The sequence below is a fragment of the Trachypithecus francoisi genome, unplaced genomic scaffold (assembly GCF_009764315.1).
Source record: "Trachypithecus francoisi isolate TF-2019V2 unplaced genomic scaffold, Tfra_2.0 Lachesis_group9, whole genome shotgun sequence".
In the NCBI taxonomy this organism is placed as follows: domain Eukaryota; kingdom Metazoa; phylum Chordata; class Mammalia; order Primates; family Cercopithecidae; genus Trachypithecus; species Trachypithecus francoisi.
Genome location: NW_022681474.1, coordinates 20,295,553 through 20,312,037, shown reverse-complemented (window position 1 = coordinate 20,312,037; position 16,485 = coordinate 20,295,553). Strand labels below are relative to the sequence as shown.

The 16,485-nt window shown below is 40.1% G+C and overlaps 1 protein-coding gene across 1 annotated transcript in view; it reads right to left on the bottom strand.

The window, feature by feature from the left end:
* SLC39A12 (solute carrier family 39 member 12) overlaps window positions 1-2,179 on the bottom strand; it is a 91,958-nt gene extending 89,779 nt beyond the window's left edge. The window contains exons 1-2 of the mRNA XM_033209164.1: window positions 1,993-2,179; window positions 488-834 (exon numbers count right to left, since the gene is read on the bottom strand). Of these exons, the coding sequence (XP_033065055.1) occupies window positions 488-748 (261 nt within the window). The 5' untranslated portion in view covers window positions 749-834; window positions 1,993-2,179. The remainder of the gene's footprint in view (window positions 1-487; window positions 835-1,992) is intronic.
* Between the last annotated feature and the right edge of the window lie 14,306 nt (window positions 2,180-16,485).

The following is a 16,485-nucleotide window of genomic DNA, read 5'->3' as shown; positions in this document are numbered from 1 at the left end:
GATGATTATCCAATCATTAACTACCCGCCATGCATAATATTAGAAAATACCATGCCAGGAAAAAGTACTCAAAAATCCAATTTTGGACAAATATCAGATCACATTATGCTCCAGCAAACAAATAGCATCTAAAACTAGTCACGTGCAAGTGCACTGAAGGCTTTAAAAAAAGATTAGTCAATCAAAAAAGAAAAGAGGACTAAAAGTTCGCGCTCACAAATAAATACCTCTATATATGCAGAAGGATTCTAGAAAGCCTGACATAAACATCATCCTTTCAACAACAAAAATGTCCCTAGGTGCTATACATAGAATGCTGAATGATTTGCTGTGTCCCAAATATGGAAATTATTTTGCCAGAATGCATTGCCCAATTGCATATCGGAAGATTAGCCTGTGATTTCGCGTTCCTGAAATAAATCCTTATAGAATCCATTGCTTTCTTTTGGACATGCCCTGATACCTGACCCCATTCTATTGCACTAACCAGATGGCAATCTCCTTGCATTCCGTTTCTCCTCCGTGGGCACCCAGTTTTCTCCAACAATGTTTTGATGAGGCTTCTTGAGTGGTTGTGGGGTGGGTGGTCACCAGCAGAGAGAACCTGTAGCAGGTCTGCCAGTTGGCCTGAACTCCCACGGCCTCTGCTGTCCTGGGCTGAGGGTTTGTCTGTCTCAGTAGAAAAAGCACGGCTGAGTAGAAGAAACAATGGCACCCAGGATACTGAAAGCTTTGTCTGGAAGCACATTTCCACGCTTCCTCCACCTTGAGTCTGTCTTGGATGGAGATAAGTGTGTTGCCGTTTATGGGGTAAACTTGTAACCAAAGGAATTTCTGTGGTAAAGGGGAAAAATAAAGCCTTCAATTATTGTGCCTGCAACATGTTTGAAAGGATTCATTAATTGGCTAAGCTGATTTGCAATGACAAGCTGTTTCTACACAACAGGGGGTCTGTAGGTAATTTCTAACCCCAAATGGCAGGAAAGTCCCATGGCTGTAGACTTTCAAACTGTACAGGCAGCCAAAAAGCTTGTTAGATTGCCTCTCCCTAAACTACACATAGCGTCACATATTAGGAAGAATAAGTTTCTCCATTTTCCAACAGGTGGTACAAGTTATAGGACCCAGGTTGGGAAACACTTTATGTTTATCCCATTATAAAGAACTCCAAGTGATTCGTGGTCCTTGCCCCTAAATAAAAAGAGACAATAAATTCTACTAAATGACCAATATCATGTTGAGTTTAAAAGTTTTAGGCCAGGTGCAGTGGCTCACACCTGTAATCCCAGCACTTTGGGAGCCTGAGGCGGGCGGATCACAAGGTTAGGAGTTTGAGAGCAACCTGGCCAATATGGTGACACCCTGTCTCTACTAAAAATACAAAAGTCAGCCGGGTGTGGTGGCGCGTGCCTGTAGTCCCAGCTACTCAGGAGGCTGAGGCAGGAGAATCACTTGAACCTGGGAGGTGGGGGTTGCAGTGAGCCAAGATCGTGCCACTGCTCTCCAGCCTGGGCGACAGAGCAAGAGTCCATCTCAAAAAAAAAAAAAAAAGCGGGGGGGCTTAGACAAGGAAAAGTACTAGAAGAAAATAGTAATGTTCAGAAAACGCAGATCTGTTTTTTCAGTTTATTAAGAGTCGAGATTCTAGAGTAGGAAGCATCTTAGAAAAATAGAATTTCAAGACCTCAAGAACATGACACATGCACTCACTCAGTGGTGACTAAAGGAGTGGGGGATGACTTTAGAGCCAATCAACTTCCTGGAAAAAAAATTATCTTTCTGTTGATGGCTTGAGGCATCTAAAATGTTAACAGCATCTCATGTGGGATCCTGGCCCAGAGATGAGCTGGTAAATGACTGTGGGCTAGTAACGAAGGTACTGGGATTACTTTTATGAGTTAAAAAAAAACAACAACAACACGTTCAGGTTGTTATGTTAGCAATTTAAAAGTGACAGAGGATGATGCAACCATTTCTAACCCCAGTGCTTACCTTCAGAAGAAAGATAAACGATTCTTTATCTGGAGCTCCACAGCCTTTTAAATCCTGGAGAGTATTTCACAGTCACAGAGTTCCCTGTTTTTAAAATTCTTTGACTGTGCGCTGGGAGCTAGAGAGGATTATTTGAGGCCAGAAAAGTTTTCAGTTGCTATGGAGAGAGCTGCTCTGAAGGTAACAATGAAGGTGGATAAAAAGGAGAACTTTCTGTCTGGTAGATTTTCATGGTAATCAAATCAGGGTGGTTCATGAATTTAACTTTTTAGATCAAGATTTAACCAGTTTTCTTAGGCTCGCCTACTGTCACTCACCTTTCAAGGGACAGAATCTAGGTCAAAGGATTTCACCTCGCAGAATAGAAAGACTTTAGTGTTAGATGAAGATCTTTTTTTCTCTCCGGTTGATTCTGTAATAACTGTTTCATCCAGGCTCAAACCAAGGATTTGTTGAAAAGATAGGCTCTTTGGAACCCTTTTTGTTTTGCAAGATGCAGAAGCCTAAAAGATTGAAGGCTTTTGTAATGAGATGTTTTCAAATGAAAAGTATTAGTTGAAGGAATGAAATTTTTAGCAGGGAAGTAAGTAGTATAAATGAGAAACTTTAATCAGCTGCACATATTGTGATCACAAGCATCAGTGGTAGGAGTTATTACGTCAGATCCTTCATGCTCCACAAAACAAAGCCTCTCAATAAATTATTAGTGAGTAAATAAATGAATGAACAAAGTGGTTCATTTTCTAGGATGCAAGAGAAGTTAAATCCTAAGATTTCAGAGTGGGAAGAGTGCATGCCCACAGTATAGGGGTTTAAGTCAGCTGGTGGGCAGGTAGAGGAAATTCGAGATCAGGATAATTAGCCTCATCACTAATTGGATATGAAATCTGGGGGCCATGGGGTAGGATGTTCCTGAGAGAATGCTGGTACACTGATGGAAATACAAAGGCAACTATTCATAGAAAATTCCAGGCCTTTTTTTTTTTTTTTGAGATGGAATCTTTCTTTGTTGCCCAGGCATGAGTGCAGTGGTGCTATCTCAGCTCACTGCAACTTCCGCCTCCTGGATTCAAGTGATTCTCCTGCCTCAGCATCCCGAATAGCTGAATAGCTGGGATTACAGGTGTGCGCCACTATGCCTGGCTAATTTTTTTGTATTTTTAGTAGAGACGGGGTTGCGTCATTTAATGGTGGACAGAGTGGTCTCAAACTCCTGACCTCAGGTGATCTGTCCACCTAGGCCCCCTCAAAGTGCTGGGATTCCAGGCATAAGCCACCATGCCCAGCCAGGGATCCTCTGTGATAAGCCCTCAGGGAACAGTTGGACTCAACTAAACTGTCAAGGAAAGCAACTTGGCTTGTGCCTTGTGAGCTCTGTGCTGAGATTAACTGAAGTTAGAGTCTGGAATCAGCAGTCAAAGAGGAGCGGGCAGTTGGGACTGAAAGTCATGCCCTTTAAGCCGAGAGTCTAGTTGAGGCAGAGAAGTGAGGAGGGAGCAGGCTCAGGGCCAGAATGGTGCCCGACCACCGCTCCCTGCCAGCTCCTCTCAGTGCCAGCTCTCATCCCCATGGTGGGGACCACTTGAGCATCATTTTTTTTTTTTTTGAGATAGAGTTTTGCTCTTGTTGCCCAGGCTGGAGTGCAATGGTGCAATCTTGGCTCATCACAACCTCCAATTCCCAAGTTCAAGCAATTCTCCTGCCTCAGCCTCTGGAGTATCTGGGATTACAGGTGTGTGCCACCACGCCCAGCAAATTTTTTGTATTTTTAGTAGAGACCAGGTTTCTCCATGTTAGCCAGGCTGGTCTCAATTGAGCATCATTTATTAGCCATGTCCCAGTCTCTAAGACTTAGTGATGAGATCACTAAGGAAAAATAGTCCAATCCCTATTCAGCAAGTTCTCTGGCCCTACTATCACCTATGTTAAGTTGAAAAAAATTTACACAAATTTAGAAAAGAGACCTTATTTCTTACAAATGGGTTACAGCCTTCAAGGTGGCCATTCTGATAGGCTGGAAATCAAAGCGTTGGCGATCCACTATTTGCAGGCACTTCAAAGGAGGAGGCATTGGGGCAAGAGCTTTATGCTGAACAGGTTAGCAAAGCATACATATTCAACAGGTTATAGGAGGTCCTATGAATATTCATTAAAGATCATCCTGATGCATGTATATTGAACATGCATGTAACACACAACTCATGTTCACCTTGAGGTGGAGACTTAACATTTAAGTGTATTACAATTAGGTCCTATATTTCAAAAGGTGAAGCAGAGACACAAAGGCATTCAGTGTGTAGCTTCTGAAACTGGCTAGAACCAGTCCATGGCCAGTGGTCTCCAATCAGGAGAAAGTTACTGAAATCAGTCTCTCGTCCAATCAAAGCTGTAGCTCTGGCTGGTAGAATGGGGTGTCAGTCAGTGCCTGCAGGCTGGATGAGTTGTAATTGTTTTCATATTGCGTACCTCAAGGTCAGCGCTTGTTTAGCTGCTAGAGAAAAATAAAAACCTAGTGGCAGTTAGAACATAGCTTAGGGTATGGTATTTAACCCTTGTATGGTATGGCCTTAGGTCCTGTTCATAATTTGACATCTTATTGCCACAGAGTCCATTCCAACAGTCTTACAGTCTCCAATGAGCAGATCCTGAAATCTGCTCAAGTCTCACTGGATAACCTGCCTTGTTGCTGCAGGACTGGATCCTGATTGGCTTTGACCAGTGCACTCCTGAGACAGTGGGGGCTTCTCCTCCTCAGCACCCAGCCTACCTCTTGTGGGGCCTTCTCTGGCAGTTGTATGAGATCCCTCAACTATGATCTACCTCTAGGCCTGGCTTCTCTCCATATCTCCCTTTATGCTGTCATCTTCCCTCTTCTCAAAGGCACTAATCTTGCTAAATAATTATAATAATGCTTATTAACATTGGTCATCTCTTATGTCTAGGCACTCTGCTAAGTAACATTATGTTTTCTCAATAATAGCAATGAAACCTAGTGAACTTCTCACGGTACAACTAAAAATGCCCAGGGTCACACAGCTAGTAGGTGCCACCAGAAATCCAGGTCTCTCTGCATCAATTGGTGCTTGTACTACTGGGCAACTATCTGTTGCAGTGGGACCCCATATTTTTATCTGTAATCTAAGATTCTTTTTACGATGCTGTATGGATACACAAATGACTCAGATGAACACTCATCAAAAAGGGAAATAACCTACTACATTTTAATTTTTGCATTCTCTCCAAAGCCTCTTCAGCCTGAAGTCTCAGAAAAAAATGAATTTTAAAAAAACTGTAGAACTTTGTTAGTCTAGCTAGTGGTCCTTCTTTTAATCTTTTCAGAAAACAAGCTCCTGGATTTTTTTTAAAGGATTTTTCGTGTCTCTATCTCCTTCAGTCGTGCTCTGATCTTAGTTATTTCTTGTCTTCTGCTACCTTTTGAATTTGTTTGCACTTGCTTCTCTAGTTCTTTTAACTGTGATTTTAGGGTGTCAATTTTATATCTTTCCAGCTTTCTGTTGTGGGCATTTAGTGCTATAAATTTCCCTCTTAAAACTCCTTTAACCATGTCCCAGATATTCTGGTACATTGTCTCTTTGTTCTTATTAGTTTCAAATAACTTCTTTATTTTTGCCTTAATTTTGTTATCTACCCAGTAGTCATTCAGGAGCAAGTTGTTTAAGTTCCTTGTAGTTGTGCAGTTTTGAGTGAGTTTCTTAATCCTGAGTTCTAATTTGATGGCACTATTGTCTGAGAGACTGTTAGTTATGATTTCCATTCTTTTGTATTTGCTAAGGAGTGTTTTACTTCCAATTATGTGGTCGATGTTAGAATATGTGCTATGTGGCACTGAGAAGAGTGTATATTCTGTTGATTTGGGGTGGAGAGTTCTGTAGATGTCTGTTAGGTCCACGTGGTCCAGAGCTGAGTTCAAGTCCTGAATATCCTTGTTAATTTTCTGTCATGTTGATCTGTCTAATATTGACAGTAGGGTGTTAAAGTCTCACACTATTATTGTGTGGGAGTCTAAGTCTCTTTGTAGGTCTCTAAGAAGTTGTCTTATGAATCTGGGTGCTCCTGTATTGGGTGCATATATATTTGGGATAGTTAGCTCTTCTTGTTGCATTGATCCCTTTACCATTATGTAATGCTCTTCTTTGTCTTTTTTTTATCTTTATTGGTTTAAAGTCTGTTTTATCAGAGACTAGGATTGTAACTCCTGCTTTTTTTTTTTTTTTTTTTTTTGCTTTCCATTTGCTTGGCAAATACTGAATTTGCTTTCCATTTGCTTGGCAAATACTGAAGTTCTGAAATTGAGGCAGTAATTAATAGCCTACGAACCAAAAAAAGCCCAAGACCAGACAGATTCACAGCCAAATTCTACCAGAGGTACAAATAGGAGCTGGTACCATTCCTTCTGAAACTAGTCCAAACAATAGAAAAAGAGGGACTCCTCCCTAACTTATTTTATGAGGCCAGCATCATTCTGATACCAAAACCTGGGAGAGGCACAGCAAGAAAAGAAAATTTCAGGCCAATATCCTTGAGAAACATCAAAGCAAAAATCCTCAATAAAATATTGGCCAATCGAATCCAGCAGCACATCAAAAAGCTTATCCACCATGATCAAGTTGGCTTCATCCCTGAGATGCAAGGCTGGTTCAACATGCACAAATCAATAAATGTAATCCATCACATAAACAGAACAAATTATGAAAACCACATGATTATCTCAATAGATCCAGAAAAGACCATCAATAAAATTCAACATCCCTTCATGCTAAAAACTCTTAATAAACTAGGTATTGAAGGACCATATTTCAAAATAGTAAGAGCTATTTATGACAAACCCATAGCCAATATCATACTGAATGGGCAAAAACTGGAAGCATTCCCTTTGAAAACCAGCACAAGACAAGGATGCCCTCTCTCACCACTCCTATTCAACTTAGTATTGGAATTTCTGGCCAGGGCAATCATGCAAGAGAAAGAAATAAAGGGTATTCAAATAGGAAGAGAGGAAGTCAAGTTGGCTCTGTTTGCAGATGACATGATTGTATATTTAGAAAACCCCATCGTCTCAGTCCAAAAACTCCTTAAGCTGACAAGCAACTTCAACAAAGTCTCAGAATGCAAAATCAATATGCAAAAATTACAAGCATTCCTATACACCAATAACAGACAAACAGCCAAATCATGAGTGAACTCCCATTCACAATTGCTACAAAGAAAATGCCTAGGAATACAACTTACAAGGGATGTGAAGGACCTCTTAAAAGAGAACCACAAACCACTGCTCAAGGAAATAAGAGAGGACACAAACAAATGGAAAAACATTCCATGCTAATGGGATAGGAAGAATCAATATCATGAAAGTGGCCATACTGCCGGAAGTAATTTGTAGAGTTAATGCTATCCCCATCAAGCTGCCACTGACTTCCTTTGCAGAATTAGAAAAAACTATTTTAAATTTCATATGGAACCATAAAAGAGCGCGTATAGCCAAGACAAACCTAAGCAAAAAGAACAAAGCTGGAGGCATAACACTGCCTGACTTCAAACTATACCAAAAGGCTACAGTAACCAAAACAGCATTGTACTGGTATCGAAACAGAAATATAGGCCAGTGGAACAGAACAAGACCTCAGCAATAACACCACACATCTACAACCATCTGATCTTCGACAAACCTGACAAAAACAAGCAATGGGGAAAGGATTCCCTGTTTAATAAATGGTGCTGGGAAAACTGGCTAGCCATATGCAGAAAACTGACACTGGACTTACTACTTCTTTAAGCTTTTTTTCTGAATAGACGCAGAGTATTCAACTGAAAAGGCAGTTCCTAGATGTGGAACCAGTCTTACATATCTTCTATCTCTGTGATCCTTTCAAAATAATATTTTCATCAATTAAAAAAATGTCAGTTCTGAATGTAGCCCTTTGTCTTTGATTTGGAAGCTGATAGTAAATATGGTTAGACAAAAACTATAAATTTTATGTGCAACTCTGAAAAAAATATTCTTATAAAAGTCCTATATGATCACTAATAAAAGACTGTAGAAAATATCTAAGAGTTTTAAAAAAGGCAATCACTCCAGAGATAACTGATATTATCTGTTATTTGGTTTCTCTCTCTTTAGTCTCTTGGCGTATTTGGATTATATGTGTAATTTTGCAGTTTGTTTTTACTTTTTACAATGTTATGTCATTCTCATTAAATATGGATCTGTTTTATTGTTGGGTTTTTTTTTTTTTCTTTGAGATGGAGTTTCCCTCTTGTTGCCCAGGCTGGAGTGTAATGGCACAATCTTGGCTCACTGCATCCTCCGCCTCCCAGGTTCAAGAGATTCTCCTGCCTTGGTCTGTCAAGTAGCTGGGATTACAGGCGTCTGCCACCATGCCTGGCTAATTTTTTGTATTTTTAATAGAGACGGGGTTTCACCATGTTGGCTAGGGTGGTCTCCAACTCCTCACCTTAGGTGATCCACCGACCTCAGCCTCCCAAAGTGCCAGGATTACAGGCTTGAGCCACAATGCCTGACCTTGGATCTGTTTTATTAATCATTGCAAAAGTTCACCTTTCAGAGAAGGAAAAGGAAAGGAGGGGTCTGGGCCTTGAGGATCATCAAACTCACCCTGTGAGCCCCTGGCTACCTATCCTTGAAGTTTTCGTTGAATGAAACCAATAAACTCCTATCCCCAAGAAATTGTTTTTATCAAATTTTCTGTTGATGTGAGCCAGAGGCAAACACTCGCAGAGCTTGAGACAATGATATGAAATCTTGTTTCTTAAGTGACACTTTCAGGCATAAAAGAGGCTGGTGGAAATGGAGAGTTGGTATCAAGAGGCCTGGTGGGTGAGGACACTTCATCTCACAGCTATTCTGAGTCACTCTGAGTGAATCATTGTGCACACAGGTGTATTCATGATCTATTTCTGCATGGAAAATCGACACAAACTTGGTCACTTACAACAAATCAAGTGGATTATTTCATAATTTCTGTGGGTTAGAAGTCCAGGCACAGCTTAGCTGGGTCCTTTGCTTCTGGGTCAGAAGCCTGCAATCCAGGTGTCAGCCATGACTGCCATTTCTTCTGAAGGCTCGATTGGGGAAGGATCCCCTTTCATGCTCATATGATTGTTGACAATCTAATGTAATCTAATCACAGAGTGACATCCTGTATTTTACTGGTCAGAAGTGAATTGCAGGCCCCACTCACACTTAAGGGGAGGGGACACCATATAGGCATGAATACGTACCATAAGGTATTGAAGGTACGGGTAGAAAATTATGAGTCAATATGACAATTTACATTCCAAAGCCTGTGTTTGTCACCTTCACTCTCTTCAGGGGAGGTAGATGGAACTTCTAATGACATTTTCTTTATCTCCTAATCCACTCTCTAACCTTGTCTTTAAGTCCCCCTGAATTAGCCACAAATATTACCAACCAAAGGACATCTTCAATGTTTGATATTTATTCAGAATCTTAAGTATTAGTGTAAAATATTGAAATTTTTTTGTTTTAAATTAGCCTTATTTGCTTGATCCTGAAATTAAGAACTCTAATTTCATATTCAAGAATATTAAAGTACAGGACTATCAGATGTTGATTTTTATACCACAAACCAAAAACAGTACTGTTTTCAGAAATTTTTTAGAAAAACAGAGGGATTATATTTAATGTTTTATCCTGCTTTTAAGATTTTGGTATCAATTGATGGATGTATCAAAACTGTGTGACTCATGCTAAAATTCCTATCTTTTAAATAGCCTTTAATGATACTTTTTAAAAAATGAACTCAATTATTTCCAAGAAAGAATAATTTGATGTTATGTGGATTGAACTAATGGCATTGACAGCATTCTACCAAATAAATTATTCAATGATTATTCAACGGATTTTAGTCTCAGTATAAAAAGGGATCACTCTAATATTTAATTATTAGCACAATATATAAAATGTAAAGCATTTATGCATAATACACAGATTAAAACTATGTAAAATATATTTATGGCAAAAACATTGGGTATCAATAAAGTATTAATAGTAACCCACTGGTGGTAGGAATATAGGTGATTTTTCCTTCTGTCTTTTATATTTTCTAAATTCTATTGAAAACTTGTATAATTTAGTACAGCCAGAAAAAAATCATTGCCTATTTTGTGCTGCTATAACAGAATACCACGGATTGGTAATTTATAAATAAAAGAACTTTATTTGACTCATGGTTCTGGAGGTTGGGAAGTCTGAGTTTGAGGGTCTGCATCTGGTGAAGCCCTTCTTGCTGCATCATGACACGGCAGAAGGCATCACATGGTGTAAAAGCATGAGAGCAAGAGGGTTGACCTTGCTTTTATAACAAACCCACTCCCTTGATAGTGGTATTTATTCATGAGGACAGAGCCCTCATAATCTACTTCCCTATTAAAGGTCCTACCTCTCAACACTATTGCATTGGCAGTTAAGTTTTCAACATATAAAGGTTAGGGGACACATTCAGACTATAGAAATAATTTTTTAAAGATAATTATCCAAAATCAATGGTTTTTATTTGCTCAATTTGTTTTAGCATCAAAACTCTTCTTTTAAAAGACATCTTGAAAAGAACTCTAGTGTATAAATTTGAGAACAATTATTGTGTCCTGGGAAGTAGTTTTTGTTTGTAGAACTCCACAAAAACGACTGGGCCAGAGGGTTTCTAAAGTTCCTTAAAACAGGCTGTAAGAATTCTGTGCTCCATAATATTGTGTTTTTAATCCTACTTGTCCCATGGTATAATTTATATGTTCATATCTATATCTCATCCATTATTGGGGCATGGGTCTCAGGCATCTTTGTGTCCTCTGGAATCTAGTACTGTATTTAATGGCTAGTAAGTATCCACGAATCAGAAATAATGGCCACTATTAGTCAGTTGTAATATAGACACTTAACAGCATTAGACATAGACTATTACCAGTTTGTGTGTGTGTGTGTGTGTGTGTGTGTGTGTTTTGTTTTGTTTTTGTTTGTTTGTTTTAAGTATGAGTCCAACAGACCTAGGGAAAAGAATCCTGGCTCCGGGTAGGACATATTCAGGGACCTCTGAGCCTTATTCTCTTCATTTTTAAAGTGGGGACATCATCTTTCCTTATGACATCTTGGTATCTAGCACATCCATGAGCTCATCAAATAGGACTATGATCACACTGCAGTTATCATCCAAGCTCTACGGCATTATTCTAGACAAAGACCCCACTCTTTGGCTCCTTCTCTAAACTCTTTCCCTCTGCTTCTGCCACACTGAGCTTCTCCAGATTCTGGTATTCATATCTTCTGTCAGGCTGGAATGGCCTCTTCTCCCCTCAGCTGCCAAATCTATAGGTTTTATTTCAAGGACCAGCTTAAACACTACTTCCTTTTAAAAGATGTCCATGATTCCTCTGCAGCAGTAGAATCCCCATCATCTGTGCTCCATAATACTTTGTTCTTAATCCTACTTGTCCCATTGTGTAATTAAATGTTTACATCTATATCTCACCTATTAGTGAGGCATGGGTCTCAGTCATTTTTGTGTCCCCTGGCATCTAGTACTATATTTGATGGCTAGTAAGTATCCATGAATGGGAAATAATGGCCACTATTAGTCAACTGTAATGTAGACACTTAACTCCATTAAACAGACTATTACCAGTTTTTACAAAAAGAAGAGGCAAGTCAACATTGTTGGGATCTACTGCTAAATGTAGACTCAGAAGATATCAATGAATGAATGGAATTCCTACTATTAGGGGAAGGGCTGGAACCAGCAAATGGAAGATACTAATACAGCGATAATACAGAATTATCAAAATGCCCTTGAGCTGCAGAGGTGGGCAAAAGCCCCACACTATGGACATGGACCTCAAGTGAATCCAGCAACTTTTCCTACAAGATGTTAAATTCATTGAGGAAATAGTACTTCCCAGTGAGTTGGTTAAACCCATCTACCCAATATTGAAGAAAACCATTGCTTTCTCAAATGGCTAAATCTGTCAGTCAATAATTACCCACAGTACTATGACAGAACAGTAAACTCATGGGAAAAATGTGGCTTTTCTTATGTCACCTTCAGTCTAAATCTGCGCCTTCATGGAGGCTGATGGTGGGGAATTCCATCCTCAGGTGGGGCCAGAGTCCTAGGTCAAACACCAAGGAAACTCATTGGTGGTGCACCTGAGTAATTGCTGAGACCTCTCACATCTTAATCCCTACAGTCCAGGCAGTCCGGTTTTGGTCATGGCCTCTGCTATTTCCACTCTGCACATGGGGCTCAGAATCTTTGCCAACAGTGGACATCTGTCTCGGTTTTAGGCATTCCTCTGAGGCCTGGCCTCAGAGGTGGTGTCACCTGGGGCACAGTTTCAGCACAGTGGGTTAGGCTCCGGTTCTCACTGGAACCAATGCCTGTGTGGGCGACGTTTCCTTTCCTTTCCTTTCCTTTTCCTCCTCTTCTTAAAGATGCTTTCATCTCTTCCCTCATCCTCAGGGCCCCTGGCATCATCTCTTTCATGAAAGTTGGCTCTTATAAAAGCCAGAAAGACTCTTTGATATCAATCAGTTCTGCTTGCTCTGTGCAAAAATTCCCAAGGCAAAAGAGCACTAAGACTCTAGCTACTGGTTTGGAACAGGAAAGGGAGTAGAGCAGTTTTTTTAAAAGAGATAATCCCCGAATGGTTAACATTATAAAAGTCTATAAAAATTACTCTTAACATTTATTAAAGAAATGCTTCCCTTAATATATTTTTCAGAAATAATTTCTAGAAAAACTTTAATTCAACAAATTATTCAGCAAGCACATGTTTAGAGCCTGTGAAGTGAAATATACTGCTATAGCCACAGTGTTATATAACATAAAGATGTATAGCATCAAGACCCTGTTCTCCCACGTGCTTGGTCTAGCGGGAGACCCTGGCCCATCCTAATGCAAAAGGGTTGAGGATATCCTGTGTTCTACCAGTAAAGAGAAATTTCCTTTTAATTGAACTTTGGAGAAATGAAAAGAATATAAACAGATAAAACCAACTGGGGGTTCATAAAGACCCAGAGCCACAAAATGAGGCAGCCTTACCTTAAGCAGTGGGTCTTGATTTTGTTTTGCCTCTGCACCTACTTCACAACCTTCCATTCTCCATTTCTCTGAACTGACTCATGCATTATCATTCAGTTTATGCATTACTTTCTCATGCCTTGCATAATTCCCATTACACACCTTCATGGCTTCCTATAAGTTTCCTTCATTGTGTTCCATTCAATAAAAATAAGCAATTTCTGTTGTTATTTGTTTAAACTCTGTCTACCCTGCAGAGCTATAAAGACTCCAAGGATAGGGACTATATCACTGCTATATCCCCAGTTTTCTTTCTTTTTTTTTTTTTTTTTTGAGACTGAGTCTCGCTCTGTCGCCCAGGCTAGAGTGCTGTGGCCGGATCTCAGCTCACTGCAAGCTCCGCCTCCCGGGTTCCGCCATTCTCCTGCCTCAGCCTCCCGAGTAGCTGGGACTACAGGCGCCCGCCACCTCGCCCGGCTAATTTTTAATATTTTTTAGTAGAGACGGGGTTTCACTGTGTTAGCCAGGATGGTCTCTATCTCCTGACCTCGTGATCCGCCCGTCTCGGCCTCCCAAAGTGCTGGGATTACAGGCTTGAGCCACCGCGCCCGGCCATATCCCCAGTTTTCACATCATGCCTGGCATATAGTGAGTGATCAACGTATATTTGATAAATAACTGAATATATGAGCCAAAGGAGGGAAAGTTGATTAGAATTGATTGATTCTTGAATGGATAAAAGGGAATTGATGTGATCAGGAGATCTGAATCTAGAAGAGGGGAGGGCTAGCTTAGAAGAATGTAATTCAACCACTGAAAAAAAACAAGTTCCATGAAAAAGATAAGGCGCTGAATAGAGAAAATGGTGACATGAGAGCCATGCCTTCATCTCTTGTTTCACTCACAATCCCCCTCTTATGAAGAGAAAAAGTAGCTCTAGCTAATGGCTGTGCCTCACTTGCTAAACTAAGCACCTTTGTTTAAATAGCCTTTGTCTCCCACATTCCTACTATAAAAACCCAGATTAGATCTTCCTTAAACTGGAGGGTATTGTATATTATAAGAAATGATCTCATTGGGATCCCATAACTACTAGTAAAGAGCCCTAGATTCATGAAAGTAAAGGCAAGTAGCCTCATAGACCGCATAACTGTACTAGATGTCATTCACGTAGTGCACGATGTATGTGGCACCCCTGAGAGATACGTGATACAGTGTTCCAGCATGTACTTTGGGAGGGCCAATCCAATTGTATTAGTTAGGGTTATCCAGAGGAATAGGAGATGTAAATATAGACATAGACACAAATAGACATACAGACATAGATAAAGATTTATTATAAGGAATTGGCTTTTAAGACTATGGAGGCTGAAAATTCCCAGAATCTACAATGTGAAAGCTGAGACCCAGAAGATCCTATGGTACAGGTACCAGGTCCATTGCAAAGGTGGAAGAAGACAGATGTCTCAGCTTGAAGACCACCAGGCAGAGGGAACGAATTCACCCTTCTTCTGCATTTTGGTTCTAGTCCAGCCTTCAGTGGATTGGACGATGCTGACCCACACTGGGGAGGGCCAAATGCTTTAGTCAATCAGCCAATTCAAATGTTAGTCTCATCTAGAATCATTCACCAATCATCTGGGCACCCTGTGGCCCAGTGGACAATAAAATTAATAATCACACCAACGTGATATTATTAAAACCCAGCATCCTGTTATGTTAGAACTTCTGGAAACTTAAGCTTCTCTTTGGGGATACACAGCATTTCCCATTTGATATGGTGTGACTCTGTGTCCCCACCCAAATCTCATCTCGAATTCTAATTCGCATGTGTCAAGGGAAGGAGGTAATTGTATCTGGGGGCAGTTTCCCCCCATGCTGTTCTCGTGATAGTGAGTTCTTACCAGATCTGATGGTTTTATAAGCATCTGGCATTTCCATGCTTGCACTTGTCTCTCCTGCCACCATGTGAGGAAGGTCCTTGCTTTCCCTTCACCTTCCAGCATAATTTTAAGATTCCTGAGGCCTCCCCAGCCATGCAGAGCTGTGACTCAATTAAACCCATTCCCTTTATAAATGACCCAGTCTCAGGAAGTTCTTTATAATAGTGTGAAAATGGAAGGGACTAATATACCATTTGAACCTCTTTAGACTTTAGAGTCTAAAAAGATATAAAATGATGAAGGCTAATCTAGGGGAATACTGGAGGTACAGTGTGTTTAGGATGGCACCGGAAAGCATGGATGGAATGTCATCAAGTAGAACTAAACAAATTCATTCTTATCAACCAGTTTCTAAGATGGCACTGTTTTTATTTCTTAAATGCCATTTGAGGAGAAGAATAGACCCTGGAAACCTGCACTGAGCATCCTTCTCTTCTCTGGCATACACTGGTTCACCAAACTGAAGTTTGATCCTGAATCTATCCTTGGTCAGGAATCTGCCATAGGTGTAAGTAATAAACAGGCCCAAGAGTTAAATGTTTCAGGCAGATGTCAATATAAATCCCTGCCACTGTCATTCATAAGATTTGTGACCTTGGAAGCCTTCTGAGGTTCAACGTCTTTATCTCTAAAAGGTGGATAATGATTTAGTACCTATCTCATGTGAAGATTAAATGACGTAGACCATGTGAAGTATAGCATCTGGCACTGAAAATGCTAAACATTATTAGCAAAGCCAGAATTTTGTTAGATTCATTTCTTCTTTAAGTTGGTTAAACATCCATAGATATCCAGGATAACTGCCCAATTCTGGGTCCAATTTCCAGTTGTGCTACATCAATACCATCAATACCTCTTTTCAGGTTACAAACATGTAACAAGACTTCTGATTAACATGATATATATTTATCTCAAATCTTTCCTCCAAACACATTTATAATGAAAATAGGGGATTATTAAAAAGCATAAATAATGGAATAAAGAGAACAGAAAAGGGACAACAGGAATAAAAAATAAAAAACAACTAAAAGCTGAAAATGGATGAATAAACATGGCTTGACATACCAAATTGGAAATCTACTTGCATGAAGAGGAGGGAACTGAGAGATTGTATAATAATTTCTTCAAGAGAAACTAAATTCTGTATCACAGTCCAACAAGGAGGCGCAGGTACCTGGTACCTTTGAAGACCTGGCCTAGGGTGAATGTAAAATGGGGACTGGCCGGACGCGGTAGTGTGCCGATTTATGTGTAACTGACGTGAAAGGTGAGGAGCGCCTCCCAACGATGGCTGAGTTCTGTAGTATGAATACTCCTACTATGGCTCATTTCAGGCTACCAGTAAGAGAACACTGAACCACCTACTGGGAAGAGCCGGGTCTGAGCCAACTCTAGCACACCACTAGCTGAAAGTCATAGCAAGAAGTAGTTAGACTCTAGTCCCCTTCTCCAAGCCATGCCACTGCATAAGTACTTTT